Here is a 27,873-nt window from a genome sequence, read left to right as displayed (position 1 = left end):
TAATTTTTAATTTCTAATTCAACATTTTTCGCCCAATAGATGCGTTTCCCGCCTAAATGCATCATAGTGGCAGTTTGGTGAATATCCACACAACTGCTACTTTAGATAGTTATAGATAAGATCAAACAAACTTTTGTGGAGGTTAGACCGATTAGTTTAGAGCATCCCAAACGCTAGGGGGCGGGCCGCAATTTGCGAGTCCCGGCCCGGGCCATGCGTTAGACGGAGGAGAGTCACGGCCTGGGACGGTCTCGATGTCGCAGTTGCTTCCCTGGGCCGCTCTCGGGATCCGGCCCGGCAAAGGGTTAAGCGAGACGGGACGTGACACGATGCGGTCCGGCCCGACGTTATATGGGGTTCGGGTCGGACCGGGCCTGAAGTTCAATTACTATATATATATTTTTTAATTTGAAAATTTATCTATAAATACCACTCCATCCATTTTCATTCTTATTCAATTTCATTTCTCTTTCTCTCTCTCACACTATAAAATTTGAAAAATGCCTCCTTGCTGTGAAGGTCAACGAGCAATCGAAGCTCAAATGGCTTTAATGTTAGAGTTGGCAATGCCCACAATCCAGGAAGAAATCAACAACGAGTTGGAACGTTTCCAAGCTGCTATTCAAGCGTGGAACGAACAACACGTCCGGGTACCACGTACTCGAATGTATATCCACTGAGACCGTGAACAAGCTGGTTTGCGGCTTTTCACGGATTATTTTTCTAGAGATCCTCGATGGAGTGATCAGATGTTCCGCCGTCGGTTCCGGATGCGGAGGCCTCTATTCTTGCGCATTGTCAATGCAGTTGTTGCTTGTGACTCGTACTTCGTGCAATGCGTTGATGCTGTCAGGCGGCAAAGTGTATCGACTTTGCAGAAATGCACATCCCCCCTACGCTAACTCGCTTACGGAACAATTGCAGATATGTTTGACGAGTGTCTCCATGTGAGCGAGCAAACTGGATGCGATTGCCTAGCTAGATTCTGTCGGGCAGTGGTCGAAGCGTTCAAGGATACATACTTGAGAAAGCTAACGACCGATGATGTTCGCAAATTGGTGAACATGCACGAGCAGACCCATGGCTTCCCGGGGATGCTGGGCAGCATCGAATGTATGCACTGGCAGTGGAAGAATTGTCCAATGGCTTGGAGAGGACAATAAACTAGCCAACACAAGGGCACACATCCAACGATTGTGTTGGAGGCCGTTGCCGACCAACGATTTTGGATCTGGCATGCCTACTTTGGTGTCGTTGTGTCAAACAACGACCTCAATGTGTTGAACGAGTCTCCATTGTTCAACGACTTGTGTGTCGGGCAAGCGCCGAACGTAGAGTTCACGGCCAACAACCGTCGGTACAGTATGGAATACTATCTGGCAGATGGGATCTACCCTCGATGGCCCCGTGTTCGTGAAGACCATCACATGTCCGACAACAGATAGAAGGGCATTGTTTGCCTAAAAGCAAGAGGCGGCTCGGAAAGATGTAGAGCGTGCATTTAGAGTCCTCCAAGCATTGGGCTATGGTGAAAGGAGCGGCCCGTGGTTGGCACCGTCCACTGATCGCCGACATCATGTATGCATGTATCATAATACATAACATGATTGTTGAGGATGAGGGAGAAAATGTCACTTTGTGGAGCGAGATCCGCTCTCCAGCACCAGCAGTAGCTACACTGTCACCGACCCGCTCGTGCAGGGTGTTTCTCTCGACGTGCGCAATGTCATAGCCCGTTCAGCAGTGATGTGCCAAGAAGAACAACACACTCGCCTCCAAGCGGATCTAATTGAAGAAATTTGGACATGGACCAACGTTCTCCAGCATTGACTTTATGTTTTAATGTTTTTTTTTTTGGTTTTGGGAATTTTTAAATTTCAATGTTGTAATTTTCTATTTTTCGACTAAACAATGAATTTTCCCGGTTTTAATTGTTCAATATATTCTATTTTATGAGTAAAATAGGTTGGAGTTGTGAATAGTGCAATTTAATAGTTGTGGCCCGAGTTGGGACCTGCAGGGTTAGAAGAGTTGTGGCCTAGGGCCCAAATATTGGGGAATGATGATGTGAAGAGGACTTAGGGCTTGAATTTGGGATGGAGCTAGGGATTCTCTTAGCATTTGAACTTCAAACAGTTGGGTTAAACTTTAGTGACCGAAACGTTAGGTTGACCCTTTCAGCAGGAACTAATTTTGCCATTTTGATAATGTCAAATACAAGCCAGAAAATGACCATATACTTTATCATGAGAATTTCGGTCTTTTATTCCATATAGGAGTATTTTAGATGACAAGTTTGTGTATAATTCATTCTATATATAATTGGGCCAAATAACATATACTATTGTTGTGTTATACTTAGGGGTGCTTAAACGGTTCTCCGGTTCTCGGTTAACCGAAATCGGAACCGAAATCGGCCGGTTAATTGAGTAATCGGAACCGGAAAAATTGATTCCGGTTTCAGTATCGGTTCCAACTCTTTAAATAAAACCGGTTCTGGTTCCAAATCGGGACTGACCGGGAACCGGATTATAATTCAATTTTATTTTTTTTAATTTAATATACTAATAAATATAATTTAATTGAATTAATCTTGAATTAAAGTAAAATAATTTAAAACATTGAGTGATTTTTAGATTTAAACAATGTTAGATTTGCAAGCTCTGTTTTGTGAAGTATTTAAAATGATTGCACCGTGATACTTTGAATCTACAATTATTTCCACAATCCATTTTTTATGAACTATCTACAATGAGTAGGACATCATAAGTTGTTTTTAATTTCCAAAAGAACTTTTACAACTACAATATCATTTTATATGATAGATATTTAACTTTATAACAAATTTATGTAACAATTCATTTAACATGCGATTTTAACTTGTTGGTGAATAATTTATTAACTGTTCGTTATAAATCTCAATAGTATTGGAAATTTCATTGAATATTTGTTTAGCCCAAATAAAGAGAAACTAAAATTCAATTTTAAAACTCATTTTTTAAAAAAATTGCTAAAGTTTAGAACTCCTATTTTTGCATTATAAATTGCTAACATAAACTAGTCCGACCTACTACACTTGACATCACTTTTATCAATATATGAATATTATTGTATTGTTGATTTGTATTTTTTGTGTATTTATTTAAATTTTTAGGTATTGCAGTATTTGTTATATTTCTAGATGTTAGATTATTATTTTTCTTAGTATTGAACTATTTAAAATTATAAATAAATTCGGATTAAAATTTCACATCGGTTCCGATTCGGAACCAAAATCTACTGGTTCTTAACTGGCCGGTTCCAAACCAGAACCGACCGGTTTCAATTCCGGTTCCGGTTCCGGTTCTAAAATATATGAAAATTTAAAATCGGTTAACCGATCAATCGGTCCGGTTAGAACCAGAACCAGCGAATAAGCGGGGCTAGTTATACTAGTAGTAATAGACTTCAAATAGTGGAGTACTATAATTTATAAAGTGGCGATGTTTTATGAATTTTGCTCCGCGGAAAAATGGGAGAATTAGATAACTATCATAATTTCTTCTAGTGTAGAATTAATTTATTTCTTCTAATGTAGAATTAATTTAGATTTGGGTTTCAAATTAAAATATCTTAAACAATGAAAGCTCAATTTCGAGAGGCTTCTATTATTGCATCGGTCATCCCAAGGCACTCTCTGTTTTTTGCAAAAGGGCCCGTTCTGGGGTCATCTCAGAATAACATAGAAGTTCCGGGGTCCTATGTATTATATAAATACATAGTACATGGAAAACATGATTTGGGGCTATTCGACGTTGATCATATTATTCTTCTCTGCAGCTGACACGCGTTTTCTCAATCTTCCATTCCTCCTCGCCCGGTTAGGTATGATCGAACCATTCAATCTGCGTGTGCTTAATTTCTGGTAGTAAAAATTTGTTGAATTATCCGTTTGGATTTGAATTTGATTGAATTTGCCTAGGGTTTTACGATTCCGACTTATCTTGATTGATGCTGACGAATTGAATTCATGTTGATCGGTCAATTTGATTTTTTGGTAGCTGTAGGGATTACATATATTTGACAAACCAGTTGATCATACATCGCATAGAAGCAAGATGTGGGCTGCTTCATGCCTAGCATCATGCTGCGCTGCTTGCGCTTGCGACGCGTGCCGGACGGTCGTGTCAGGGATCAGTCGGCGCTCGGCTCGCATTGCTTACTGTGGTCTCTTTGCGCTTTCGCTGATTGTCTCGTGGATTCTTCGCGAGGTTGCTGCTCCCCTCATGGAGAAGATTCCTTGTAAGTGCTTCCTTTGTGTCATTGGATTTTGGGAACTCAATTTGTTTTGTATTATTGAATTTTATAAACTCAAGCTCAACACTCTGTGCATTGTTTTTTCCCCTTTTGATATGTTTATGTTGATAAATTGTGATTTTGAGTCAGTCAGTTAAGAGTTTTCAAATTACATGTAAGCAAAAGTTTTATATATAAATTCGATTTATCCATCTGGGTTCTTGTGTCGTCCATGTTTTGATGTTCTAGCTGTACTTCTGTTGGGAAATGATAAGGGAAGTCCTTAATATAATGGGTATAGATTACTTCCACTGCTCTGTGTTTCTTTTAATTTTGGAAACTTGAGTTAATCTATTCTGAATCAAATGGAGCTTAACGGAGGGATGAGCTAAACAAAATTTTGAAGGTTTTTGTAAAAAATGAGGAAGAAGGGCTACATTTTCTGTTAATATGTAGTTTTTTGTTACTTCTTGTGATGCAGTGTTATCTGACAGTGTTGTAAAAATTTTTAAGGGATCAATCATTTTCACCAAACTCCAGATAGAGAGTGGTTTGAGACAGACGCAGTATTGCGAGTGAGCTTGGGAAATTTCTTGTTCTTTACCATGCTTGCCATTTTTATGATTGGTGTGAAGAACCAGAAGGATCCTCGGGATAGTTTGCACCATGGGGGCTGGATGATGAAAATAATTTGCTGGTGCATTTTGGTGATACTGATGTTCTTTCTCCCCAATGGGATCGTGAGCTTCTATGGTACATTTTATGTTTATGGATCATATTATGTATATGTTCCCATCATTGTGCTCTCCACAAAGGTCAAAATTTGAATTTTCAACGCAATTTGAATAACAGACTTTTCTTGTTGCCTTGGATGCACATTGTTATTTGGACTTAGAATTGAGCTAAGAGATCCAAAAAAATTTATTAGAATATCTAGATGATCCTATTGCTTAATATTGTGACAAAACTTGTTTGTGTTGATAAACATTGTCTCTATTTTGCCGAAGACCTTGCTTAAATTCTTTTGAATTCTACCTACAAGTGGAAGGAACATGAACAAGAGGAATTGTTCCTATTGATTACGGAAGTTCTGTTTATAATGATACAAAACTATATGATTATAATTTCTATTCTAATTAATGACACCAATGCAAATAACATCCCTGAATCACTTTATCACTAGACTCAACAAAACATCTAGGTAAAGGAAACCAGTAACATAATAGCTTGTCTAGATGTGATATTATTCCTGATTAGTTTTGAATTATAAATGCAGAGTCAATTTCCAAGTTTGGATCGGGATTGTTCCTTCTCGTTCAAGTTGTACTTCTACTCGATTTTGTTCATGGATGGAATGACAAATGGGTTGGATATGGTGAACAGTTTTGGTGAGCTATTCATTTTGTTTATTTGCATACTGATACGATTATTATTATTATTATTATTATTATTATTTAGTTAGTTAATTAGTGATTTGCCATATCTTTCCATATAATTAGGATATTTATTTCTTGCTCATTAAGTTAGTTTTAGTATTATAAATAGGGCTATTGTTATTCTCTTCCGGCAATCAATCAGAAATACAATTATCTTTCTATTTTATTTTCACGCTTTTCTTTCAATTCTGTATTGTTCTTGGTTTGATCGACGGGCAAAGCTCCCGCGACTACCTTTTATCCCTCCGACGATCGCAATCACGACGCCGGAATCTTGTTAAGGGAATTATCCCTTAACACATACCTATAGCAAATTTGTTTCACTCACTGTTGTTTTCTGTGCTTTTCAGGTTTGTAGCATTACTTGTGGTCTCACTTGTTTGCTACGTGGCATCCATTTTGTTCTCAGCCCTGCTCTTCTATCTTTTTACCCCATCCGGAGTTGATTGTGGACTCAATACCTTTTTCATTGTGATAACATTGATCTTCGTTTTTGTGTTTACTATTGTCACATTGCATCCATCAGTAAGTTTCTGAATTTTATGTAGTTACATTAACCAATCCTCTATAATCAAAATGGTGATCATAAACTATTGCTGGGATTGCATTGCCCTGGGAAAATGTTCAACTGTTTATGCTTTACAATTTGGCCATAGACATATCACATCTGTTCATTACTTAAGATGTAGTGTTCATATTATCTAGACTCTCATGTTGGCCTCAGATATATAAGGGAGACATTGTTCGTCATTATATGATTTCCTATATTGTGTCTTTCCAAAAGCAATTTTTGTTTGAAACACGAATTTCTTTTGGATTAACAATGTTGGCTTTTGAGTATGTCAATTGTGTGGTTGCATGCCGATAGTAAATAAATCATCACATCACTTCATGAATTTGTGCATTGTTATGCTAACTATTCTCCTCATCTCTAGTCGTCTCTCTGTTGCTTTGCATGTTAGTATAGAAATATTATCTATTATAGTTATTGTTTTCAGTATGCAAGATTGCTATGATTTCTGATCTTAATATGCTCTGAATGAAATAGGTAAGCGGAAGCATTCTGCCATCTTCAGTTATGTCTTTATATTGCATGTACCTCTGCTACACTGGGCTTGCTAGTGAACCTAGGGATTATGAATGCAATGGTCTTCACAAGCACTCTAGAGCAGTTTCAACCAGTAGTCTTGGCCTTGGGCTGCTCACAACAGTTTTATCTGTTGTATATTCTGCTGTCCGAGCCGGATCTTCTACAACGTTGCTTTCTCCTCCAAGCTCTCCAAGAGCAGGTTAGTTAATTCTTATATTCATTCACAATAAAATCATGAGTGTTTTTCTACTAGTTGGCCATTCTAATAATTCACATGAAGAATTGTTTCCCATTGGAGTTATTTCCCAGAAAAAAGAACTGAACTTCTACACATTAGAGTAGGTTGCTAATTGTAAATGCCTTTTTCCCTTTCTAGCCACAAGGCATGTTCCAATGCATTTCTCTTGCATATTTTCTGAACCTTTTTTCAGTGGAAAATAAAGTGACTCAGGGGGGTAGACAAGTGGAAACAATGTCTAGGAATTCACTATCTTTTTTTCCTTGTTTAAATGGTTCATTTTTGGTTTCATCATGCTTAGGTTCTGGAAAGCCATTGCTACCATTGGACAAGGCAGACGAGCATTATGAGGAGAAAGAGAAAGAGAAAGAAAAGTCTGTTACATACTCGTATTCATTTTTCCACTTGATCTTCTCCCTAGCTAGCATGTATTCTGCCATGCTGCTGACAGGATGGTCAACCTCTGTTGGAGAGAGCGGGAAGTTGGTCGATGTAGGTTGGCCGTCCGTCTGGGTTCGTATTGTAACTGGTTGGGCTACCGCTGCGTTGTTCATCTGGTCCCTCGTTGCACCAGTCCTCTTCCCCGACAGAGAATTCTGATGAAACCAATGTAATCCAGACGGATGTAAGCGTGTAGATTAACTATGACTTGGTTGTGCTGATTTGTCGATGGAACTTGTACTATTTGGTTGTGCTTTCATGTTGCTCCAGATTTTTATTTTGTTTGTAAATAAGTACCAAGTATTTGGCTTTAAATATATGGAATGGAAGTATTAGAAAGTCTTGTAGCGCCCAATTTAAAACTGCAGTGCTATTATCATCATTCGTTTTGTCATACAACAGAAACGATGCATCAAGCTATCGGCATTTCGCCAAGTTAATACAAAAATGTCCCAATCCTTTCATACTATGACTAAACTAATCAGGAAATGTATATTTTTAGCCACGTTAATGCATTCCAGCTTTTATTCAAGTTTTGTTGATCATAATTAGAATTTAATTAGCACGGTCCAGATGCAACTAAGTGTGCCTCGGATGGAGTAGCAAAGCTCGGTTCAACATATACAGTCGGCTGTCAAATCCGGCCATCAAACAGCGAAAAACAATTTTCTTTTAGTTGATCCATTGTCAAGTATGCTAGGGCGGGAGAAGCAAGCAAACAAGCTTTAGTTGATCAGCATTATTAATAAATTGTCAATCCACACCCTCAACCAACACCAAACATATGTAGTATATCTCTCAAAATGTTGCGACTATAACAAGGAAAAATTCTTTCAACCGTGTTGTGGTTAACTTAAAAAAAAATCTTCAATCTAAACCTGTCAGCGCCTTCAATCTTCAAAATCTCCAGCGTTTTCCAACAAGTAGTTCACTGCTAGTTCTTCGTTGCGGTCACAAGCTAAAAATGCCTCGATCACAAGAGCTCTATCGAATCCCATGGCTTCCATCTAGAAAATGATGCCAGTTTAGTAATGTTACTATGCAAAATACAATTCTCAAATTAGTATATAAAGGAGCCAAGGCATTTGGCATGTTTCATACTCTTTCGATTGCCTCCTGTTCGGCAGGTGTGACACTGACAGCGTGTGGCATGTCCTGGTCCTGGTCAGCTTGATCGAATATATCCCTGTAACATTTTAAAGACTCAGGTCTACATGCATATGTATAAGGAGATGTCCACATCAAAACACACAGGTTACAGCAAGAGATCATGTTTGAAATTGTAGAATGCATAAACTTTTATATGCAAGGAAATCTTACAGCAATATAGAAATCGACATGTGAAAGAGGAGGCCAGGGGAAAACTAAAAAGTGAAACACTTACGAAACTCCATCCACAATGACGGGGGATATAGCAAAACTGATGACTGGAACTACCTCCCAACACTACCAAATATAGCAGAACAAATAGCTCGAAGCATATCAAGCAGATTTTGAGAGGAAAAGAGAGGCGATTGGAAAAGTGGTGTTTAGAAGGGAACATTACTCACGATGCAATATGATGATGTAAAAATACTAATTGCAGGCTCCTCACATAGTACCAGATATCACAGATAACAGATCAAAGCATAGGTCAAGCAGTAAGACATTTAACGTTAATCTTACGGGACCCAAATCCCGCATGCTGATTTATATAGCAATATCTTAGTACTCACCCTTCAGAACCATCAACAGGTTCATTAATTAATTGGAGGAACTCCTGATGGTTTTCTTGTATGAGTCTCAAGAGTGAAGGGTTTTGCTTTCCCAGCTCCTGAAGCATGGGCTGTAAAAGAAATAATTCTAGCTCTAAGAAAAAGAAATCATTTACACAGATAAATATAAAGTCACACAAAGGCAACCTGTAGAATTTGTGGATTAGCTTGAACTAGTGAACGCAGTGCTTGAAACTGGATCAAATCAGAGCAACTTTAGTTACATAGCTCAAAAACATTTAGGATGATTGAGAGGGATAGACAATGCGTTAGATAATAGGATCTCAAAAGCATTTCAGGAATGTCAACAGATTTTAAAGGATCCATTCCATGGTGAAAAATAAACTCACCTGCTGGTTGTTCCTGAGGAAACCAAGGGATCCAGCACCAGCAATAGCCTCCTGGAGGTTTCCAATAGAAGGTGAGAAACACGAGAAAAACAAGAAATATGAAGCAGCCTCAGGATGATGAAGAACCTGAGGAAACAAATTCAATGGAGACGAGTTTGGTCCTCCTAAAGCTGGTGGACCAGTTGCATCTATCAAATCTACTGGAGGTTGAGCCAATGGAACATCGACTTCTGTGCTCTCAGGGATTCCCTGATAGAGGAAAACAAAAATTCAGTAAAAATTCCAGCCACCATAGATAATCGTAAAACATAAAGATAAATCAAGCCATACCGAATATAAGTAATCGACAGCTCGCTCTGGATTATTGTATGCGGCTCGAAGAGCACGTCTCACTGTCTCTTTGTCCCAACTACCACCACCCATATCAATGATTTGTTGAATAGTGTGGTCAAGATTATCAGAAGCAACTAAACTGGAAGCAGCTTCCTCGTATGATCCAGATTGGTTACTGTAACAACAATACAACCATTGCTACCATATATCCAGAAAATTTAAACAAGCATGTAGAAAAAACACAAAGTACCATACTTTTCTAACGGAGCAACAGAAGATGGTCCGGTGCTCTTAGGATCCCTACATAATGAAAGTAACATGATAAATATGTATATATAACCATTATTAATGTAGCAAATTCTGATGTTTTACAACTCACGGTACAGATGGTTGAGCTTCAGCTACAGGAGCAGGAGCAGGATTACTAACTGGCGCAGCTTGATTACTAGATGGTGCAGCAGTGGAAGCAGGCTGCAGAAACAATTAAGTTGTTAACTGTCTCAAAACACAACCAACAATAAAATACAGAGGGAATAAACACGTGCATTCCAAGGTTAACACCTGAGAAGATGTTGACGCACTTGAGCTCAAGCTTTTGCTCTGTATTTGTCAAAAAAAAAGAAAAAAAGAAACAAGGTGTTCAGTGAGGCTCGTATACCGTTTTTTCAAGAATCATATGTTGATGGCACAGACAGCACAACTACTGCAGTATTACAATATGTGCATAGCATAAAACCTAAGTCGAAGTGGTTACCTTGCTTAGCATTACAACAAGAAAGCCATCTTCAGAGACCTTGTTATCAGCTAAGGTACTTTCATCTTTCAACACTTTCCCATTATAAATCAGTAACTGCTGACCACATGGATAATTATCTTTTCCTTGCACATCTTCAATACATTTCTTAACAGCCATTATCTAGAACAGATGAGTATCCAGATCTTGATCAGTCGACAACAATGAGGCAGAACACTAATATAACACGGTAATCAAATAGAAATAACAGATCCATATCACCACAAGTAAAAACACATTACACATCCACCACAATTGCAAAAAAAAATCTCACAAAAAGTTGAAAACTTCAGAGAGTTAATGCACCAAGATGATAACTTTTTTCTAAAGACAACCCAGAAAGATTCACTAGACATCAAAAATTAAAAAATACTCTAAAAACCAAATCCCTTTAACAATTTCAACTTCTATCAATTAGAATCTGAATAAAGCCAATTGACATAATCTATGACTACTAATTTTCCTCTGAATTTCTTTGGCAATTGAATACGAAAGGGTCATCAACAACCCCACATTGTCAAATATAATTTCAAAAAGTAGGGACAAAACCTCAACAACAGAACAACGGCTAGTCCTCAAGCTAAAAGTGTGGAATCAGATGCAGACCCAAAAAACAACTTCGAAATTTAAATTAAATTCAACACTAAAAATGCAATTATTATTGACGTTGGGAAGGGGAGAAAGAGATGTTACTGACGGTATCGGTAGCATGGACGCTAATTTGAAAGTGGCTGCCTTTGAGAGTTTTGACGGTGAGCTTCATATCGGCGAATTCGAACAATTTTAATCTGAAAAAATGTTAGATTATTGAGAAATATACAAACCCTAGAAGCACACTATGGATCGAGAGAGGAGAGAGAAGTGAATTGAGATTTGAGGGAATGAAAAAGTGCACCAAAGAAATCTTGAATGTTTTCAAATCAATTTTACACTGAATTTGGCACGTCCGCTGCACGTGACTTGCATTTTTTTTAATACGAGTATTTTATTTCAATTTAGTTGTATTTACCTTTTTCCCCGCCTAATCTTAATTTTGTGATTGTTTAAAACCAATTTCAATGTTGAACATATTAGTAAAAGAGCATAAAACACTGGAAAATAAGGTTAGTTGCAAGTTTTAATTAAGTGGTTGTGTCTCGCTTTGATTATATTTTTTTTTGCTAAATATTTACTTCTCTTAAATAAAATGAAGTAGATGGTGTGTGGCTGATCCAAGACATAAAAGATGATTGTAATATTTATTTTTTCAAAATCCATTTTCGAAAGTTATAAGGAAAGTGAATGTAATCATTGTATATTTGTATGTATACTGAATGGACATAAAGCCCAGAACAAGCCCACTCACTCACTTCCCTCATGAAATTATGAATACTGGTTTTTGTTTTCAAATTCACAACATGTCCAAGCTCAACCTTTGTTGTTGTTCTAATTCGCTGGAGCTCCTTAGTTTGCAGTACAATTCTTACGAGACCAAGTTGTTTCATAACGACATGCCAAATTATGAGCACTACTCAAAAGTTAAGATGTGTATCTGGTTTTGGGAAGACAGGATTCTTCGACTCAACTATCTACATTGTTTTCATGTATGTTTTGTTTTTTGGTGTGTTAGTTGCAGTTATTTTTTGATTAATTACATTTGTCTTCACACTGTAAAGTAGAGCAAGTATATGAAAGAATATTCTCAATATAAACTAAAGTAGCATTGTTGAAGGCAAGACAAATAGAGATAATAATGTTTCCTTCAACTTGCTAGTATTCTCATATCGCAGGAATATACAAAAATAAAAAATAAAAAATTGATGACGTTTAGATTCTTATTTATTTAATTAATTCTCATTCTCTGTATGAAAATTAATTCTAATTCTCCAGATGAAAATGATATCCACCCTCCCTAATTTATAGCTCATTTAAGAAAAACGGCATATTTCAAAAAAATCATATGACATAGGCTTAATTGTAGTAATATGTTTGTGTGACTATCTGTGTCTAGTTAATCTCGATGAAAACCTGAAACTTAATGAGTACTACTATATAATTGAATTTGACTTTTTGGTATATAAAAAGTATAGCAACTAATAGGCTGGATTGCTCGAAATATAGATGAGGTGGGCACAGTCCTATATATCCTACGGAGTACTTATTTTATGGTTAAGTCGTAGTAGTATAGTACTCCCTCCGTTCCGTTTTAGCAGTTCCATTGACTTTTCTGCCATCTTTTTGTAAAAATGATAAAAAAATAGTTAAAGTGGAGAAATGGTAAAGTAATAGAGACAATAATGTAGATAAAACTTTTCTCTATATTATTCTTTTTCTTAATTTATCATTTCTCCTCTTTAACCATTTTTTATAATTTTTATAAAAAGATGGCAGAAAAGTCAATGGGACTGCTAAAGCGGGACGGATGGAGTACTAGTTTATATTAATATTTTACGAGTGTAGGCATGCATTTATCATAATAAAACTAATTATCAATACCACATCCAATTGGAATATCAAATAAGCTTAATTTTTGTTATAATAAAGAGAAAAAAAGGCCTATGCTAGTATAGAAAGTCGGACAAAATCGTAACAGAACAATTTTCAATCAATACATCAAAATAAAGCTTCCTATAATCCAATAACTAAATCCAAGAAAAAGGGGACTTCTCGTATAATCAAGTTGACACAAACACATCAGCAAACAAAACTATTAGCAATATCCTATTAGGGCTGGGGAAAAATACCGAAAAAATGATATATCGCTCGTATCGTATTGAAAAATATCGAAAAATTATCGAATTTTCGATACGATACGATATTGTATCGTAAGTTTTCGATACGATAACGATATGAATTTCCTTATATCGCGATATATCGTTTTATATCGAAAATACGATATATATCGAAAATTTTCGATATATCGATATATATCGATATTTAACGATATATCGAAATATCGATACAATAACGATATGAAATTTTTTATATCAAAACTTTCGATACGATAACGATATGAAATTCTTTCATATCGATATTTTCGATACGATACACGATACAACGTTTTCGATACGATATATCGTATCGACCCACCCCTATATCCTATAACTAAAATATGAAAGCAGAACATGGAAGCATTGCTAACTTGCCAAACAAAAAAAAAGGGAAAAGATAGCAACTAGGTTAATCCCTTGAATCATTTATCAACGAAAGGGGGAACTCGAACACCTGCTTTAATCCGGATCTAATAGGAAAATAGTACAGTAACTCGCAGAACTATAGTATATGTCTTCTATTGCTTTTCTGTTCTTATTATACCACCGTTTTTGAAAAATAGAAATATTTGAAATGACATGAGTTTTTATATACAATTGGAAAAAAAAAATGGTAAAGTAAGAGAGAAAAAGAAAAAAGTAATATATGAGAGAGGAAGCGGATAAAAGTGAAAATAGAGTTAATGAATTGTGAAGTCCACTTAATAAAATAGAAAATTTATAAAATTTCTGTTTAGAAACAGAAATAATTTCTAGTTTTAAAAGACGGAAAAAGAATAAGATTGATAGATTGAATGAGATATTAAAATTAAATGGACCGAGAGAAAAGTGGGTAATGTGTCCAATCGCCAAAATGATAGACACGCAACAGATCATTACACTACTATGATTACATCTTTTAATTAATAAATCAACTGTTAATGTTCGAAGGTTACGTGCATGAAAATAAACCGATCACACTAAAAATGAAGAAAAATAAACTAATGAAAGATCGGGCACCACGACTACGAATTAAGCAAACTAAGAAATCAAATTTGAATTTCGGTCAGTAACAAATAACAATGCAATACTCACTCCGTTCCACTAGAAATGAAACATTTATTGCTTTTTGGCATGAGATTTCATGCAGTAAACTTGTAACAACCTAAATCTATAATGAGATATTCTAGGACGATTCATCTTGCTTGCTTCCAAGTTAGATCTCTATCATAAATTTTGTTAGATTAGATAGAGTGTTTCGATTTATGAGTATACGCCATGTCACATAGTACTTGTGTCACCTACGAAATTCTATGTAATGATATTTTAAAGGATAAAACATATACAAAAGTAAAAGTTTTCCACATGCATCATCTTTTACTGGAAAAAGTGAAAGATATTTGATTCTTAAATCACTCCAGTTGAATATCTACAAAAATAATATTTCCTCATGAATCGTTTTTTAATATCTTTGACAAGTAGATTACGTGGATTCACATCCTTGTCTCAATTTCATCTATTGATAATCGGAGCCATTTGGAAATGATGCTGCGATTTATATGCTATAAAATTTTGTATAATTTACAATTTCAAATGCGTCGAATATAATTGTGAAAAAAAATTCAGTATAAAGAGTTCTAAAATTTTCCAATTTTCCCATAGTTATAATTACCTAAACTTGTTGAACTAAGGTAGTTAGAGTCCAGTTGTGCCACTCATATATCTTGTGAGCTCTAAAAAATCTAAGTATATAAATCTTCTTTTTATCCACTTGTCGACATAATATATTTACTTTTCCATATTTTTTAAGGATTTTCTTATTCTTGTTATATACTCCAGTATTTACATATCGAATGACAAAAAGAAAAAATTTAAGGGAGTAACACACTGGACATAAAAATAAATTTAATACAGTACTTAAAAGAAAAAAGAATACCATAAAAAAAATCACGTATTTACGAAAGTATAATTATGAGTTGGCTAACTGTGTGGGTGTGACATTAAAATAAATAAATAAAAGTTTGATTTGATTTGTGAATGTGAGCCTTGTTTTCTTAAATTCAGTTGGCAAAGAGGAGAAGATTAAAATCGCTCACAGTATTAACCGTAACTGTTAGTATTTCTTAATTCAATAATAATTATAAAACAAAAACCTCAATTTATATCTCAATTATATATATAAATACTGGTGAGGGTGATGTAAAACAGAATATGGTTAGGACAGCATGACTTGACATGATATAATACGTACAGTTGTTTTAGTATTAATTAGCTTTAAGTAGTTGAGAGGATCAAAAGATGGGAAGTGGGAATATACTAAAACAATTATTAATGTTACTTTCGTATGTGTTTAATTTGTTGAATGAGAATTGATAAGCCATGGGTAAAGAACTCTATAATTATGTCTTGTATATACACGTAACCATGTGCTGCATGTGTAGGCAATTATTCGATTTAATCCTAGACTATTTAGTTTGTACCAAGAATATTATTACGAACTTTAATAATATTCGCACAATACTTAAAATAATTATTAATATTGTACCAAAACTATCCTTACTTTTAAATTATGTATTTTCAACATTATTATTACGCTTTACCATTACCTACTTAAGATTCACAGTTGACTTTTAATTTATTAATTTTAGTCAGTTTTTTATTTAGTTTAAATTTAGACACTAACATATTAAATTATTTAATTATGCATTTTATTCAAATTATTAAAATACTTTGTTTATTGAGATCATTTTAAAATGGAGTAAATTAATTTTTGATTTAACTAAAATTATTAGTACGTTATAAAACCAAAATTACTATATGGTAAAACCTAAATTATCACTCCCTATTAGTACTATTTTACTCAAATCGTATATATTTCAAATTAACTTAAATTAAATACTTTATGATTTAGTTATAAGCAAATTTAAAATTGTCTCATTAGGATTCTGTTACTTTAACAATTTGAATAAGATATATAAATGATAAACCAAAGAATTAATCTGGGTAATGACAGTATTTTATAAGAAAATACTAAGATACTGACCAAAACCAAATTCCAAATGTAAGATATCGACATTGATAGTTACTTAGTTAGGTCGGTCAGAACTTTATCAATTTCCGCATATTCTATGTTTAGGTAAATTTAGGATGATTGTATTTGGTATTTTATGTTTATATTAAATAAGTTGACATTTCGAACACTTAATATTTATACACGTCCTTTCACACATATTCAAGTACAGTGGGCAATGATCTACATTTCATATCATCATTCAATGAAACAAATAAATAGGGCAGCGTAGCAATTGCTTTAATAAATGTGTTAAATACATTAATCAATTGCTACAAATGCCAGCTCATCAAATCTCAAATCGGATCACGACACGTACTAAGTACTAACACAATTGTATGTCGAATTCATCGAAATAAATTAGATTGAGACACATTTATATATAGTGATGATACATGTATATTTCAAAAATGAATAATAGTACAATAAAAAGAAATCTAATTAAATTATAAAAAAAGAGTGAGTATCCCAAGTTTATGGGATTGTTAGGTAAGAAATCGGTTAAGACACAATAACTATAGTAATCTAGTCCCAACCCTACAAGCCTTAGGCACCACACAAAATCTATGAACAAGAGAGCTTCAACATCACAAGTATCGCCTATGTTTCATGACTTACATGATTAATTTCTGACATATTATTTAATGTTTGCTCTGAACAAAGTGATCTCATTAATCCTAGAGAAATCTAATGTCAAAGTTGTACACAATGAATTAATGGGAACAAAAAAAAGAAAAAAAAAGTAGTAGAGTAATTGAGATGATGATGATGAAAGCAAATAGACTTCATAAAAGGATTAGGACGGTTACACTAAGTCGTCCACATCTCTCAACTACAATCTGTAATCCACTAACTACAAGTTTAGAACTCCCATAAAAGCTTAATGTCTGTGCACCCAACCATCTCAATTTCTTCTCACTCACATTTAATTTTCTTTGATTTTGTGGTGCCAACCCCCAGCTGTCAACTGTTTAATGAGTTATATCTCGGCATAGATCATAAAATAATCTGTTAGTTTCTGCATATTGTCAATGTTTCAGTAGGTTCAATTACTGTGGAATTCAAGAAAAAAAAGAAGAGGAATTGTCTATATATATATGTACGTGTGTAATAAGGCCTCTATAGCTTTGAGACTTCAAGGAAAAGGTGAAATGATATTTGGGAAAATGTACTTGTATATTAAATGTACTTGTTTCCTTGTTACAGTCCAAGATTCATTTATTACAATCCTCCAAGATTCATTTTTTTTCAAATGTTATTTTCAGACAGCAAACATGGCAAGTGAGAAAGATTGCAGTGTTTCATGTAGGAATGAAGCTTCTTTGTTTTCTTGGCCATGGGAGAATTTGGGTACTTTAAAGGTAAGAACTTTTCATTTCTGCAAGAATTTCACTGTTTATGATTATTGTCAAGAGTTTGATTTTTGTGTTTTTTTTTTATCTATTTGAGCAGTATTTGTTGTATGCTCCATTAGTTGCAAATGCCCTTTATGCTATCTATAGAGGTGAGATCAAGAATGAAGCTTGGTGCTTGCATATTCTCATCTTATTTGGGGCTAGAGCCCTTGTTCATCAGCTTTGGGGGAGCTATTCTAGCATGCTTTTCCTTAATCGAAATCGAAGAATCGATCAAAAAGGCTTGGAATTCAAGCAAATCGATGCAGAATGGCATTGGTATAATACAATTCTATCAAATTAGGATAAATTTGGTTTCTTGTGCTTAAATCTTGAATCTTGATCATGCAACAGGGACAATTTCTTGATGCTTCAAATGATTGCTGCTTCATTACTGTGCTTGAGTTTGCCTTTATCCGATTTTCCCATCTTCGATTCGAGGGGGTTTTTGTGGTGCCTAATTCTCCACATAGGAATCTCAGAGCCACTGTATTACTGGCTGCATAGGTTGTTACATTCCCCTGCTTTCTTCCAAGACTATCACTGGCTCCACCATAGCTCAAGAGTTCTCCATCCTTTCACATGTTAGTAAGCATACGAGACAAGCTGCGTTGCTCGTGTCCTTTATCTTTGATTTTATCAAGAATGAAAATGTATGTGGCTGATTTGTGCTTGTCTGCAGCTGGACATGCTACATTCTTGGAACATCTGCTGCTTTGTGTAGTTGTAGGAATCCCGACTTTGGGAACGATCTATATAGGATACGGGTCGATAAGCTTGATGTATGGTTATCTTTTGGCCTTCGATTTTCTTCAGTGTTTGGCTCATTGCAATGTTGAAGTTTTCCCCAGCAAATTGTTTGATAATTTCCCACTGCTCAAGCATATCATTCGTACACCTACGTAAGTCCATCATGTTTTCTTTGTTGAATCCTTGCACATTTTGAGCTTCATAGTCTTGCTTGTCTGATCAAAACCATTTTCATGCTCTTGCTGCAGATACCACAGTCTTCACCACACCGACATGGCGACTAATTTCTGCCTCTTTATGCCCTTCTACGACAATTTATGGAAGACGACGAACGCCCAATCATGGGAGCTCCAACGAGAGATAAGTTCAAGAAAAAGTGAGGTTTCTTTTTTATCACAAAAAGTAAATGAACACTTTTATCAAAAATAGTTCTTTAGAACTCAGAAAAAGTGGAAATTTGCAGAGAGCAGAGTAGCAGATTTTGTGTTTCTTGCACACGTCGTTGATGTTATATCAGCGTTACACTCTCCTTTCGTTTTCCGATCATTCAGCTCAATGCCTTTCACTATAAAGCCCTTCTTGTTTCCAATGTGGCCTTTTACCTATTTGGTGATGCTTGTTATGTGGGCAAAGGCTAAAACATTCTTGTTCAGCCTTTACTGTCTCAGAGGTAAACTGCATGAGACATGGATCGTCCCGAGATTCGGTTTTCAGGTGAATTTTGGTCCCCCTAATATACATATTTCAATATTGGCATTTGGCAAAGATTAAGGAAAGTCCCCTGATGTTTTTTTCAATTATTTTTGGCAGTATTTCTTACCTTTTGCAACAAAAGGCATAAATAATCAGATAGAAGATGCTATCCTTAAAGCAGATAGGCTCGGAGTTAAGGTTATTAGTCTTGCTGCACTAAATAAGGTGAGCCTTGTCCTAACGTTGGCCTCGTCTCTTGACATCGTGGACACAAGGGTGATACATTTGTTGTTTTGATAGAACGAGAGCCTTAATGGAGGAGGGACGCTCTTTACCACCAAGCATCCCAACCTCAGAGTCAGAGTGGTTCATGGCAACACCCTCACAGCGGCTGTGATCCTACATGAGATTCCTAATGATGTAGACGAAGTTTTCCTAACCGGTGCTACCTCTAAACTTGGGAGAGCCATCGCTCTCTACCTTGCTCGTCGCAAGGTTAAAGTCTTGGTAAGTACACAATCACATTTTTGTACATAGATCAGCTAATGAGGCCATTAGCTTCTTACTATAAGCTCATTATTGGTCCTAGAAACCCGTCGTCTTTAAACTGAAAAACATGTCTGAACGCAGATGCTGACGCTGTCGACAGAGAGATTTTGCAAGATTCAGAAAGAAGCACCAATAGACTGCCAAAGACACTTAGTTCAAGTCACTAAGTACCAGGCAGCACAACAGTGTAAGGTGATTCTTGGTCCAACTCAACTCTAGAATTTTACATGAATTCAACCTCGTACTGATCATTCCAGAATCTTCTAGACATGGATAATCGGAAAGTGGACGACGCCTAGAGAGCAGTACTGGGCTCCATCAGGAACACATTTCCACCAGTTTGTGGTTCCTCCCATCATCCCTTTTAGAAGGGACTGCACTTATGGGAAGCTGGCAGCAATGAGGCTGCCTGATGATGTCGAAGGGCTCGGATCATGCGAGGTATGCACCTGAGAACACGTAAAACACGATCATTCTTGAACCTTTTACTACTGTCCTAACACTAAAAACTTACCTTTGTTTTTAAGTATACAATGGGAAGAGGTGTGGTGCACGCTTGTCATGCAGGAGGAGTTGTACATTTTCTTGAAGGGTGGAAGCATCACGAGGTTGGGGCGATCAACGTCGATCAGATTGATATTGTGTGGGAGGCGGCACTTAGACATGGCCTGAAGCCATTGTAGAATATGCCAAGACTGAAGAATTATGTACACATACAAACAAGAATTGTATGCTATACCAGTGGAATATGTAGCATACTACTCACTTTTCCACTTTTTTTTTTTGGTTTCTTTCTTTCTCATGATTTTTCTACCCATGCTTTCTTTTCTGGTATTCTTTTCCCAAATAAAAGTGGAATTACAGGGTAAAAGATTATATACACGATCAAAATGTGATATATCAAAGTCTTATTTCACATGACATGTTTATATTAGACTCTTACTTGAAGTTATTATTAGTGTAACTCATGGTTTTAAGTAAAGTACAAATTTTGATACAACCTATTTCAAGAATCGGTTAGTTATAAACCTTAGATCCTCAAATTAAGGAGAAAGAGCCCTCCTCCATTCGTCATCAACCTACACTTGTGCTCAATTCACACACCTTACTCACTCCACTATACATATAAATACACTCCTCAATTCATCATTACTCATCATCACCTCTCTCTATTTCCCACAAGCAAAACAAGAAGATGAAAATGAGTGTTATTCCCTCTTTCATGATCTTGATTCTCCTTCTGTTGATCCATAGAAGCAATGGGTTTGACATCACCCAAATCCTGAACCAATACCCGGATTTCAGCAACTTCAACAGCTACCTCACACAGACCAACCTAGCGAGCGCCATCAACAGCCGCAACACGATCACCGTCCTGGTCGTGGACAACGCCAACATTGCCTCCCTTTCGGGCAAATCACCCGAGGCCATCAAGAACATCCTCAGCGTACACGTCATCCTCGATTACTACGATGTCGCCAAGCTCCAACAGCTTGCGGCCACCTCACCCCTCCCCACCACCTTGTTCCAGAGCAGCGGCCTCGCTCTAGGCCAGCAAGGCTTCTTGAACGTGACTCACCCGAGTGCAGCCAGCGTTACATTCGGCTCTGCCATGCCCGGCTCCACCCAAAGCTCCGCCCTTGTCAAGTCTGTCACCTCAGAGCCTTACAGCATATCAGTTCTCCAAATCAGCAGTCCCATCATTCCCCAAGGCATTGATGCTGTCAAAACCTCAGCCCCCGCGGCTACCACTGCCGCCACGGCCACTCCCCCACCCCCAGCACCCGCCACTGCCAACGCCACCACCACCACCACCACCACTCCCCCACCCCCAGCACCCGCCACTGCCAACGCCACCACCACCGCCACTCCCCCTCCCCCAGCACCCGCCACTGCCAACGCCACCACCACCACTCCCCCTCCCCCAGCACCCGCCACTGCCAATGCCACCACCACCACTCCCCCACCCGCCAATGCCACTGCCACAGCCACTCCTCCACCCGCCAATGCCACGGTCACGGCCCCACCAACCAAGGCAACCCCTCCAACTAAGGCTGCTGCCCCAACCAAGGCTGCTGCCCCAACAAAGGCGGCTGCGCCAACAAAGGCGGCTGCTCCAACAAAGGCGGCTGCGCCAACCAAGGCTGCTGCCCCAACCGTGGGGGCCACTCCATCTGCTGCCCCCGGCTCTGCCTCGTCCCCTGCTGCATCGGCCGATGATACTCCAGCATCAGATGAATCGGGTTCGAGCGAACCTGCAGCCAAGGGTGCAGCAGCGGCGCTCGAAATTGGCGTGGCCGTGGTATGCACAATGGCGTTGTCCACCCTCCACCTAGCATCAACAATTTGAGAAAAGAGTGGAAATTTTGAAAGGATTTTGTAGAGTTGTTAGCACATACATACTACATAATTTTGTCGGATCATTATAGGAGGCGGGCAACCCCTCAACTACAATAAGTCATTGAAAGATGCAAATCTTTCCTTGATGAAATGAAATTGACAATAATCAGCCTTTTTTAACTTGTGTTTCCCTTTGTATTTCGATATACTATACTATGCTTGCTTGCATGCATTTTTTTGAGCATAACACTGTCCATTAGGTGGAAAATCTGATACACCCAAAACAAAATTATAGCAAGTGTGATAGGATGCAAATTGCAAATCATCCACTTTCAACTATGAAATTAAGTGTAACCAAACTAAACTTTATCTCGTACCTACTACTAATTAAGTTAATCTTGACAAAATAATTAATTAAAGTTCAAACTTGAGTTCAGAAATACTATCGGCTATCTAGTCTAATTACATAAAATTACACTAGTACATCTTAATCTTGCAGGACTATATCTTCGTCAAAGGGAAATTAATTATTGAAATAATGAAATGGGATTAACAATATTTACGCTGAACCGGAACCGGAACCGCCTCCTTCCTACACGGGCCGGTTACGATTCTTACCTTTGATGAACTGTAACCACCTATTTCGAATTGCAACTACCAATTTTTCTACCGTGTGGATAGATAAGGCTTTCATGTGCAAGGTATAACTATATTTTCATAGTAATAGTTTTCATTAAACCAATTACAATCCTTTTAATCACACCTAAAGAAATTCGTTTTAAACCAGTCTTACTTTCATATTAAGGGAAGTTTCGTTTAATATCGTAAAATCGAACAAATAAAAGAGTATTTGATTATAATAAAAAGTGTTATTTGATTTTCAGAAAGCCTTGTTTATTTTCATGAAAAATATAATGAAAATGTAATTATAGAATGTGTAAAAAATATTTTGTTTTAAAAAAATTCTTATATGGTGTAAATAAAAGTTTTTTTTTTATTTATATTTTTTATATTGCAAACATCTATAAGCAGCTCAATCGATTAGTTAATACTGATTTTGCTTTATACACTTAGTTTATTGTAATATCTTCAAAGTTGTTATTAACATAGTAAGTTTATAAATTATGGAAAAATTAAAGTTTGATATGTTGTTTTATTCAAATATTTGCAGTTAAATCGATTAACAAGTTAGAATTTAGATGTTATGCAATTTTGAAGAATTATCGGTGTCAATAATAACTTGTGAAATGTTTGTATAAAAAAGTTCAAAACAAATACGAGTACTATATAAAACAAAATAGATATGGCTGACGCAGCTTTAATAAGATGTATTCCAATAGGCAATAGATGTTCTTAATCAAAAGATCAAGCCAATCTATATATTAAGCCATTGCTAGCATTTGAAATATTAAGATTGTTAAATATTAAGCGCTTGACATTTGAAACTTTAAGATTGTTAAATATTGAGAAAATTACTAGTAATAAAATTCAAGAAATTCCACAAAATAAATACTACTCCTACAACCTAGTACAACAAAAGCAATGTAAAATTGAAGAAAATCTATTTTAAGAAATGAGAAGTTATACCAATTCTTAGACCACCACCTCCCAACCAAGCATCTCCAGCTTTTAAGGAGAGCGAACCTTTCTCCTACAAAACACCTATACTCATGCTCACATACTCATATACAAATACCATTTCCTCCCACTCTTCACTTCCATAACATTATTCATCACTCCTCTCTCAAAATGAACATGAAGATGGCTCTCCCCCTCTCTCTCCTTCTCTCTCTCCTCACCATCTCACTCCACACTGCCAACGCCCACGACATCACCCAACTCCTCAACCAATACCCCGAGTTCGCCACCTTCAACAGCTACCTCACCCAGACCAACCTGGCCGCCGAGATCAACGCCCGCAACACCATCACCCTCCTCGTACTCGACAACGGGAGCCTCTCCCCCCTCTCCGGGAAGCCCGTGGAGCTCATCCGGAGCATCCTCTCCGTGCACATCCTCCTCGACTACTACGATGCCCCGAGACTGCAGACTCAGGCCACCAGCCGCAACCTCATGACCACCCTCTTCCAGACCACCGGCCTCGCCCGCGGCCAGCAGGGCTTCGTCAGTGTGTCCAGCCCCGCAGTCGGCAGCTTTGCCTTCGGCTCAGCCATGCCCGGATCGCCACTCGACTCGAGCCTGGTCAAATCTGTTCTCCTAGAGCCTTACAACATCTCAATTCTCCAAGTGAGCAGTGCTATCATACCTCAGGGGATTGATGGCTCCAAAACTTCGTCTCCGCCGGTCACATCCCCTCCCGCCGTTGCAACCCCTCCTGCTCTAGCCACGGCCGCTGCAACCCCTCCTCTTCTAGCAACCGTTGCTGGAACCCCTCCGCCTCCAGCCACCGCCGCTGCAACCCCTCCGCCAACCACTTTACCTTCTCTACCGATACCGCCACCACTAGCAAGCTTGCTTCCGATCCCATCAACGCCTCCACCAACACCGAGCGCAGCCACTGTCCCAGCCCTGGCTCCACCAACACCAAGCACAGCTGCTCCCCTTCCATCTACCGCCGCGCCAAAGGCGAGCACTGCTCCCGTCGCAGCTGCAACCACACCAACGCCGAGCAAGGCCCCTTTACCTTCAAAGGTCCCGGCACCAGTTCCTTCCAGGTCATCTGCAGCACCAGTCACAGCACCAACAGCAAAGGCCCCTGTTTCAGCTTTGGCTCCAGGTGCAGAGGGACCGTCATCAGAGGTTGGAGGAGCAACTGCAGCCGGAGGTACACCAGCAGCGAAGAGCGCGGCCACACCTCTTGAGTACGGCCTTGGTCTCGTGTTTACAATGGTGCTGTCCAGCATTTACCTGGCATCAACAGTTTGATACAGCAACCAGTATCGAAATGTTTAACTTTTACGACTCTGTTTTTTCAAGAGTTGTTCGGATCTGTCATGAGGTGGGGAGCCCCTCAACTAGAATAAGTCATTGAAAGAGTTGTAATTCTTCCCTTGATAGCATTCACAATAATCAACTTCTCTCAACAATGTATACTGTCAAATTCATTCCTCTAGCTAAAGTGGGAAGATTTCAATGTAAAATTAACATTGACAAAATAAAAGTGGACTACAGGTGATCATCAACATGGCATATTATACATATTGCACAAGTTTATCGGTACAACTTTTCGTGGCTGACTGCTGTGACAAATATATAAAAGTTTAAGAGCTAAGCTGCAAGAACCTTTGTGCCATGGGATGCTTAGCCTCGGAGAGGCGATCAGGTTTCAAGATTTCAACAATCTCCCCATCTACAACAAGGCACACCACATCGGCAATCCTCTGTATCTGTTTGATGCTGTGAGATACTATAACGATTGTCATTTCCTGTTCTTTCTTCAGTCTCACCAGAGCATTTTCTATGTTCTCGGTTGAAATCGGATCCAATGCGCTCGTTGGCTCGTCAAGCAGCAAAACCTTCATAGACAAAAGGGGTTTTCCAGATTAAATAGCAGACCAATTATCTCAAGCACAATGCACTTGAGAGTTACTAGAAGCTTGTTTGAGGTCACCTCTGGCTCGTTAGCTAAAGTTCTTGCGAGAGCAACCCTTTGCGCCTGACCAACAGATAGCTCTCCGCCAGACTTGTTGTAGAAAGAGGAATCGAGATCTGAAAGAGCCAATAACTTGTATACCTCATTGTCGTTTAGTTTGTTTCCCTTTAACTGTGGTCCATAACGCACGTTGTCTGCAACAGTTCCTGCAACAAGTTCACTCCATTTTACTCGATATGCAACAGAACAAGGAGCGTATGAGTTACCAATACTACGTGGAACTTAGAACAAAGCATGCCACTGAACCACGTTACTCAAATACTTAACATATCTAGAGCTAAAAAGCTAGCTTTTAACAAGAACTGTGACAGTAGACTTCACGTTCAGTGCACTCATTGCAATAACCGAACAGCGTCAGGCTGAAAAGCAGCCTTCCCCTTGCTTTCTTTCTAAATGGATCAAAACACACAAAAACTAATCAAGTTTTATGATCATCTAGCTAATTCACTGCCAACTCTAAGCAATTCTCATTGATACAAAGATATTTACCTTCAAACAGCACAGGAAGCTGGAACAGCATACCAACTTTTCGACGAAGGCTGAGAACATCAAGCTGACAGATATCCACACCATCCAAGAACACTGTAGCAGAGGCAGGCTCCCATAACCGGTTGAGGCTGCGAAGAAATGTGGATTTCCCGCTGCCACTCGGCCCGATCACCCCCATGATCAGTCCTTTGGGAATGTCTAGGTTGAGTTTGTTCAGTATTCTTACACCCTTGTCAGAAACCCTTGTCAGATCCCTCACCTCTATTTTCATTTCAGGAGAGTGCCCATCTACCAAACCTAGCAGGCGCTCTCCTCCTCCATCCACTGCATCAATTCACAATACATTCAAGAACAATTTAAAGAATCCAAGAAAAAGAAATCTTTCATCATTTCAGAGTTGTAGTACAAGATTATCCACAAATTCTAGAACAAGAAATGAATATTATTTCAAATTTTGATCTTTATTTAATTCCTTGGCAGATAAACTCACCTAGAGGCCTAATACACAGACAGTTAAGCACACTTTCATTACACAAACAGATTGAAATTACTATAATGATAGTAAGAATTTCATCAACATTACACTGGTAACAGATATTACTGTTCACTAATCTACCAAAAAAAAAAAAGAAATTCTACAAACCAGTTTATTTTTTAGCATTCGAGTGTAGCAGAATTAGTTACTCTAGTGGTAAGAAACAGTGAAGCTTAAATCATCGAAAATTCAGAAAGTGGGGATGGATGAAATGTAACCTTCAAAAGCTGCTTCCATTTGCTGAAGCAGAGAGTTTGTAGGAGAAAGATTGGGTTTTTTTTCGGTGTCTTTAAAGAATCGTGTAGCCAAAAAAGTAGAGGTTCAGTAGAAACCTTCCTGAGATGAACAAGAAAAATGAGTGGGCACTGGGTAGGGAATCAAGAACTGGACAGCAGTTTAGTGTGTAACGACTACTACTTTGGCAAAATAATGAATTACGATTTTTTTTTAATTAAAAAAGTTTGGACCTATAGATGTGTAGGAAGATATTGCACCTCATCCTATTTTAAAAACACTTTACTAGCGTGTACTGCTTCTCAATTTACTACTACTAATTAACTTGTCAATATGCATATTACAATTACATAAATTTTGTGCGTATAAAAAGTCGTTTGGTAAAAGCTTGATTGAGTTCAACCCAACTTGAGAATTTATATAGTTTGTACAAAAGTTTAAGCTTATTTGATTTGACATATATGTTTGATTGTTGGACGAAATGCAACTAAATTATTAAGAAAGTGCTTAGTGATTTAGAGATATAATGTCTCCAAGCCATAATACACTTATGTCTCTTTGACATAAGATTAATTCAAATATGGACTAATATACCCTAATTGGATTATACATGCCAAATCAAATTAGATATATATCCGTATTGATTTTAGCTAAATTGTAATATTCTGTTTTCATTAATGCATTAAATTAGACATTATTTTTACAAATATTAGGCATATTTTTATATTTTATTAAGTAGTAGTATTAGGAAGCTAGTATATTTTATT

The 27,873-nt window shown here is 37.4% G+C and overlaps 6 protein-coding genes across 9 annotated transcripts; 4 read left to right on the top strand and 2 right to left on the bottom strand.

The window, feature by feature from the left end:
- Window positions 1–3,728: 3,728 nt before the first annotated feature.
- On the top strand, window positions 3,729–7,823 carry LOC125188553 (probable serine incorporator). 3 transcript variants are annotated; one of them, XM_048085486.1, is made up of 7 exons: window positions 3,729–3,864; window positions 4,041–4,281; window positions 4,789–5,028; window positions 5,552–5,663; window positions 6,062–6,182; window positions 6,760–7,000; window positions 7,341–7,823. In XM_048085486.1, exons 2-7 carry the CDS (start codon window positions 4,098–4,100, stop codon window positions 7,637–7,639), a joined length of 1,197 nt encoding a protein of 398 aa, XP_047941443.1. In that variant the 5' UTR covers window positions 3,729–3,864; window positions 4,041–4,097; the 3' UTR covers window positions 7,640–7,823. The 3 variants fall into 3 exon arrangements, with proteins under 3 accessions (XP_047941443.1, XP_047941440.1, XP_047941441.1); XM_048085483.1 differs by having other exon boundaries at window positions 3,730–3,864; window positions 6,062–6,236; XM_048085484.1 differs by having other exon boundaries at window positions 3,774–3,864; window positions 4,047–4,281; window positions 6,062–6,236.
- Window positions 7,824–8,189: 366 nt separating this feature from the next.
- On the bottom strand, window positions 8,190–11,601 carry LOC125186506 (ubiquitin receptor RAD23b). The gene is made up of 12 exons (XM_048082877.1): window positions 11,408–11,601; window positions 10,672–10,833; window positions 10,479–10,517; window positions 10,297–10,388; window positions 10,173–10,217; window positions 9,915–10,092; window positions 9,711–9,833; window positions 9,585–9,635; window positions 9,382–9,429; window positions 9,196–9,305; window positions 8,582–8,666; window positions 8,190–8,487 (listed from the first exon to the last, which is right to left on the bottom strand). Exons 1-12 carry the CDS (start codon window positions 11,471–11,473, stop codon window positions 8,371–8,373), a joined length of 1,116 nt encoding a protein of 371 aa, XP_047938834.1. The 5' UTR covers window positions 11,474–11,601; the 3' UTR covers window positions 8,190–8,370.
- Window positions 11,602–17,336: 5,735 nt separating this feature from the next.
- LOC125188371 (very-long-chain aldehyde decarbonylase CER3-like) lies at window positions 17,337–20,816 on the top strand. Of its 2 annotated transcripts, none has more exons than XM_048085169.1 (12): window positions 17,337–17,655; window positions 17,775–17,870; window positions 17,962–18,182; window positions 18,258–18,487; window positions 18,586–18,805; window positions 18,902–19,029; window positions 19,117–19,367; window positions 19,464–19,571; window positions 19,647–19,853; window positions 19,977–20,087; window positions 20,163–20,336; window positions 20,423–20,816. In XM_048085169.1, exons 2-12 carry the CDS (start codon window positions 17,784–17,786, stop codon window positions 20,576–20,578), a joined length of 1,893 nt encoding a protein of 630 aa, XP_047941126.1. In that variant the 5' UTR covers window positions 17,337–17,655; window positions 17,775–17,783; the 3' UTR covers window positions 20,579–20,816. The 2 variants fall into 2 exon arrangements, with proteins under 2 accessions (XP_047941126.1, XP_047941127.1); XM_048085170.1 differs by lacking the exon at window positions 17,337–17,655 and adding an exon at window positions 17,659–17,677.
- A 250-nt stretch (window positions 20,817–21,066) lies between these two features.
- Window positions 21,067–22,245, top strand: LOC125189333 (fasciclin-like arabinogalactan protein 14). The gene has a single exon (XM_048086620.1). The coding sequence runs from the start codon at window positions 21,091–21,093 to the stop codon at window positions 22,243–22,245; it is 1,155 nt and encodes a 384-aa protein (XP_047942577.1). The 5' UTR covers window positions 21,067–21,090.
- Window positions 22,246–23,996: 1,751 nt separating this feature from the next.
- On the top strand, window positions 23,997–25,121 carry LOC125189332 (fasciclin-like arabinogalactan protein 3). Its single transcript, XM_048086619.1, has one exon. It carries the CDS (start codon window positions 23,997–23,999, stop codon window positions 25,119–25,121), a length of 1,125 nt encoding a protein of 374 aa, XP_047942576.1.
- Window positions 25,122–25,368: 247 nt separating this feature from the next.
- LOC125188373 (ABC transporter I family member 17) lies at window positions 25,369–27,268 on the bottom strand. Its single transcript, XM_048085171.1, has 4 exons — window positions 27,091–27,268; window positions 26,338–26,661; window positions 25,807–25,994; window positions 25,369–25,711 (listed from the first exon to the last, which is right to left on the bottom strand). The coding sequence occupies exons 1-4, from the start codon at window positions 27,107–27,109 to the stop codon at window positions 25,457–25,459; spliced, it is 786 nt and encodes a 261-aa protein (XP_047941128.1). The 5' UTR covers window positions 27,110–27,268; the 3' UTR covers window positions 25,369–25,456.
- Between the last annotated feature and the right edge of the window lie 605 nt (window positions 27,269–27,873).

The sequence above is a fragment of the Salvia hispanica genome, chromosome 5 (assembly GCF_023119035.1).
Source record: "Salvia hispanica cultivar TCC Black 2014 chromosome 5, UniMelb_Shisp_WGS_1.0, whole genome shotgun sequence".
In the NCBI taxonomy this organism is placed as follows: domain Eukaryota; kingdom Viridiplantae; phylum Streptophyta; class Magnoliopsida; order Lamiales; family Lamiaceae; genus Salvia; species Salvia hispanica.
Note: the sequence above shows the minus strand (reverse complement) of the source record. Positions and strands in the feature narration are given on the sequence as shown.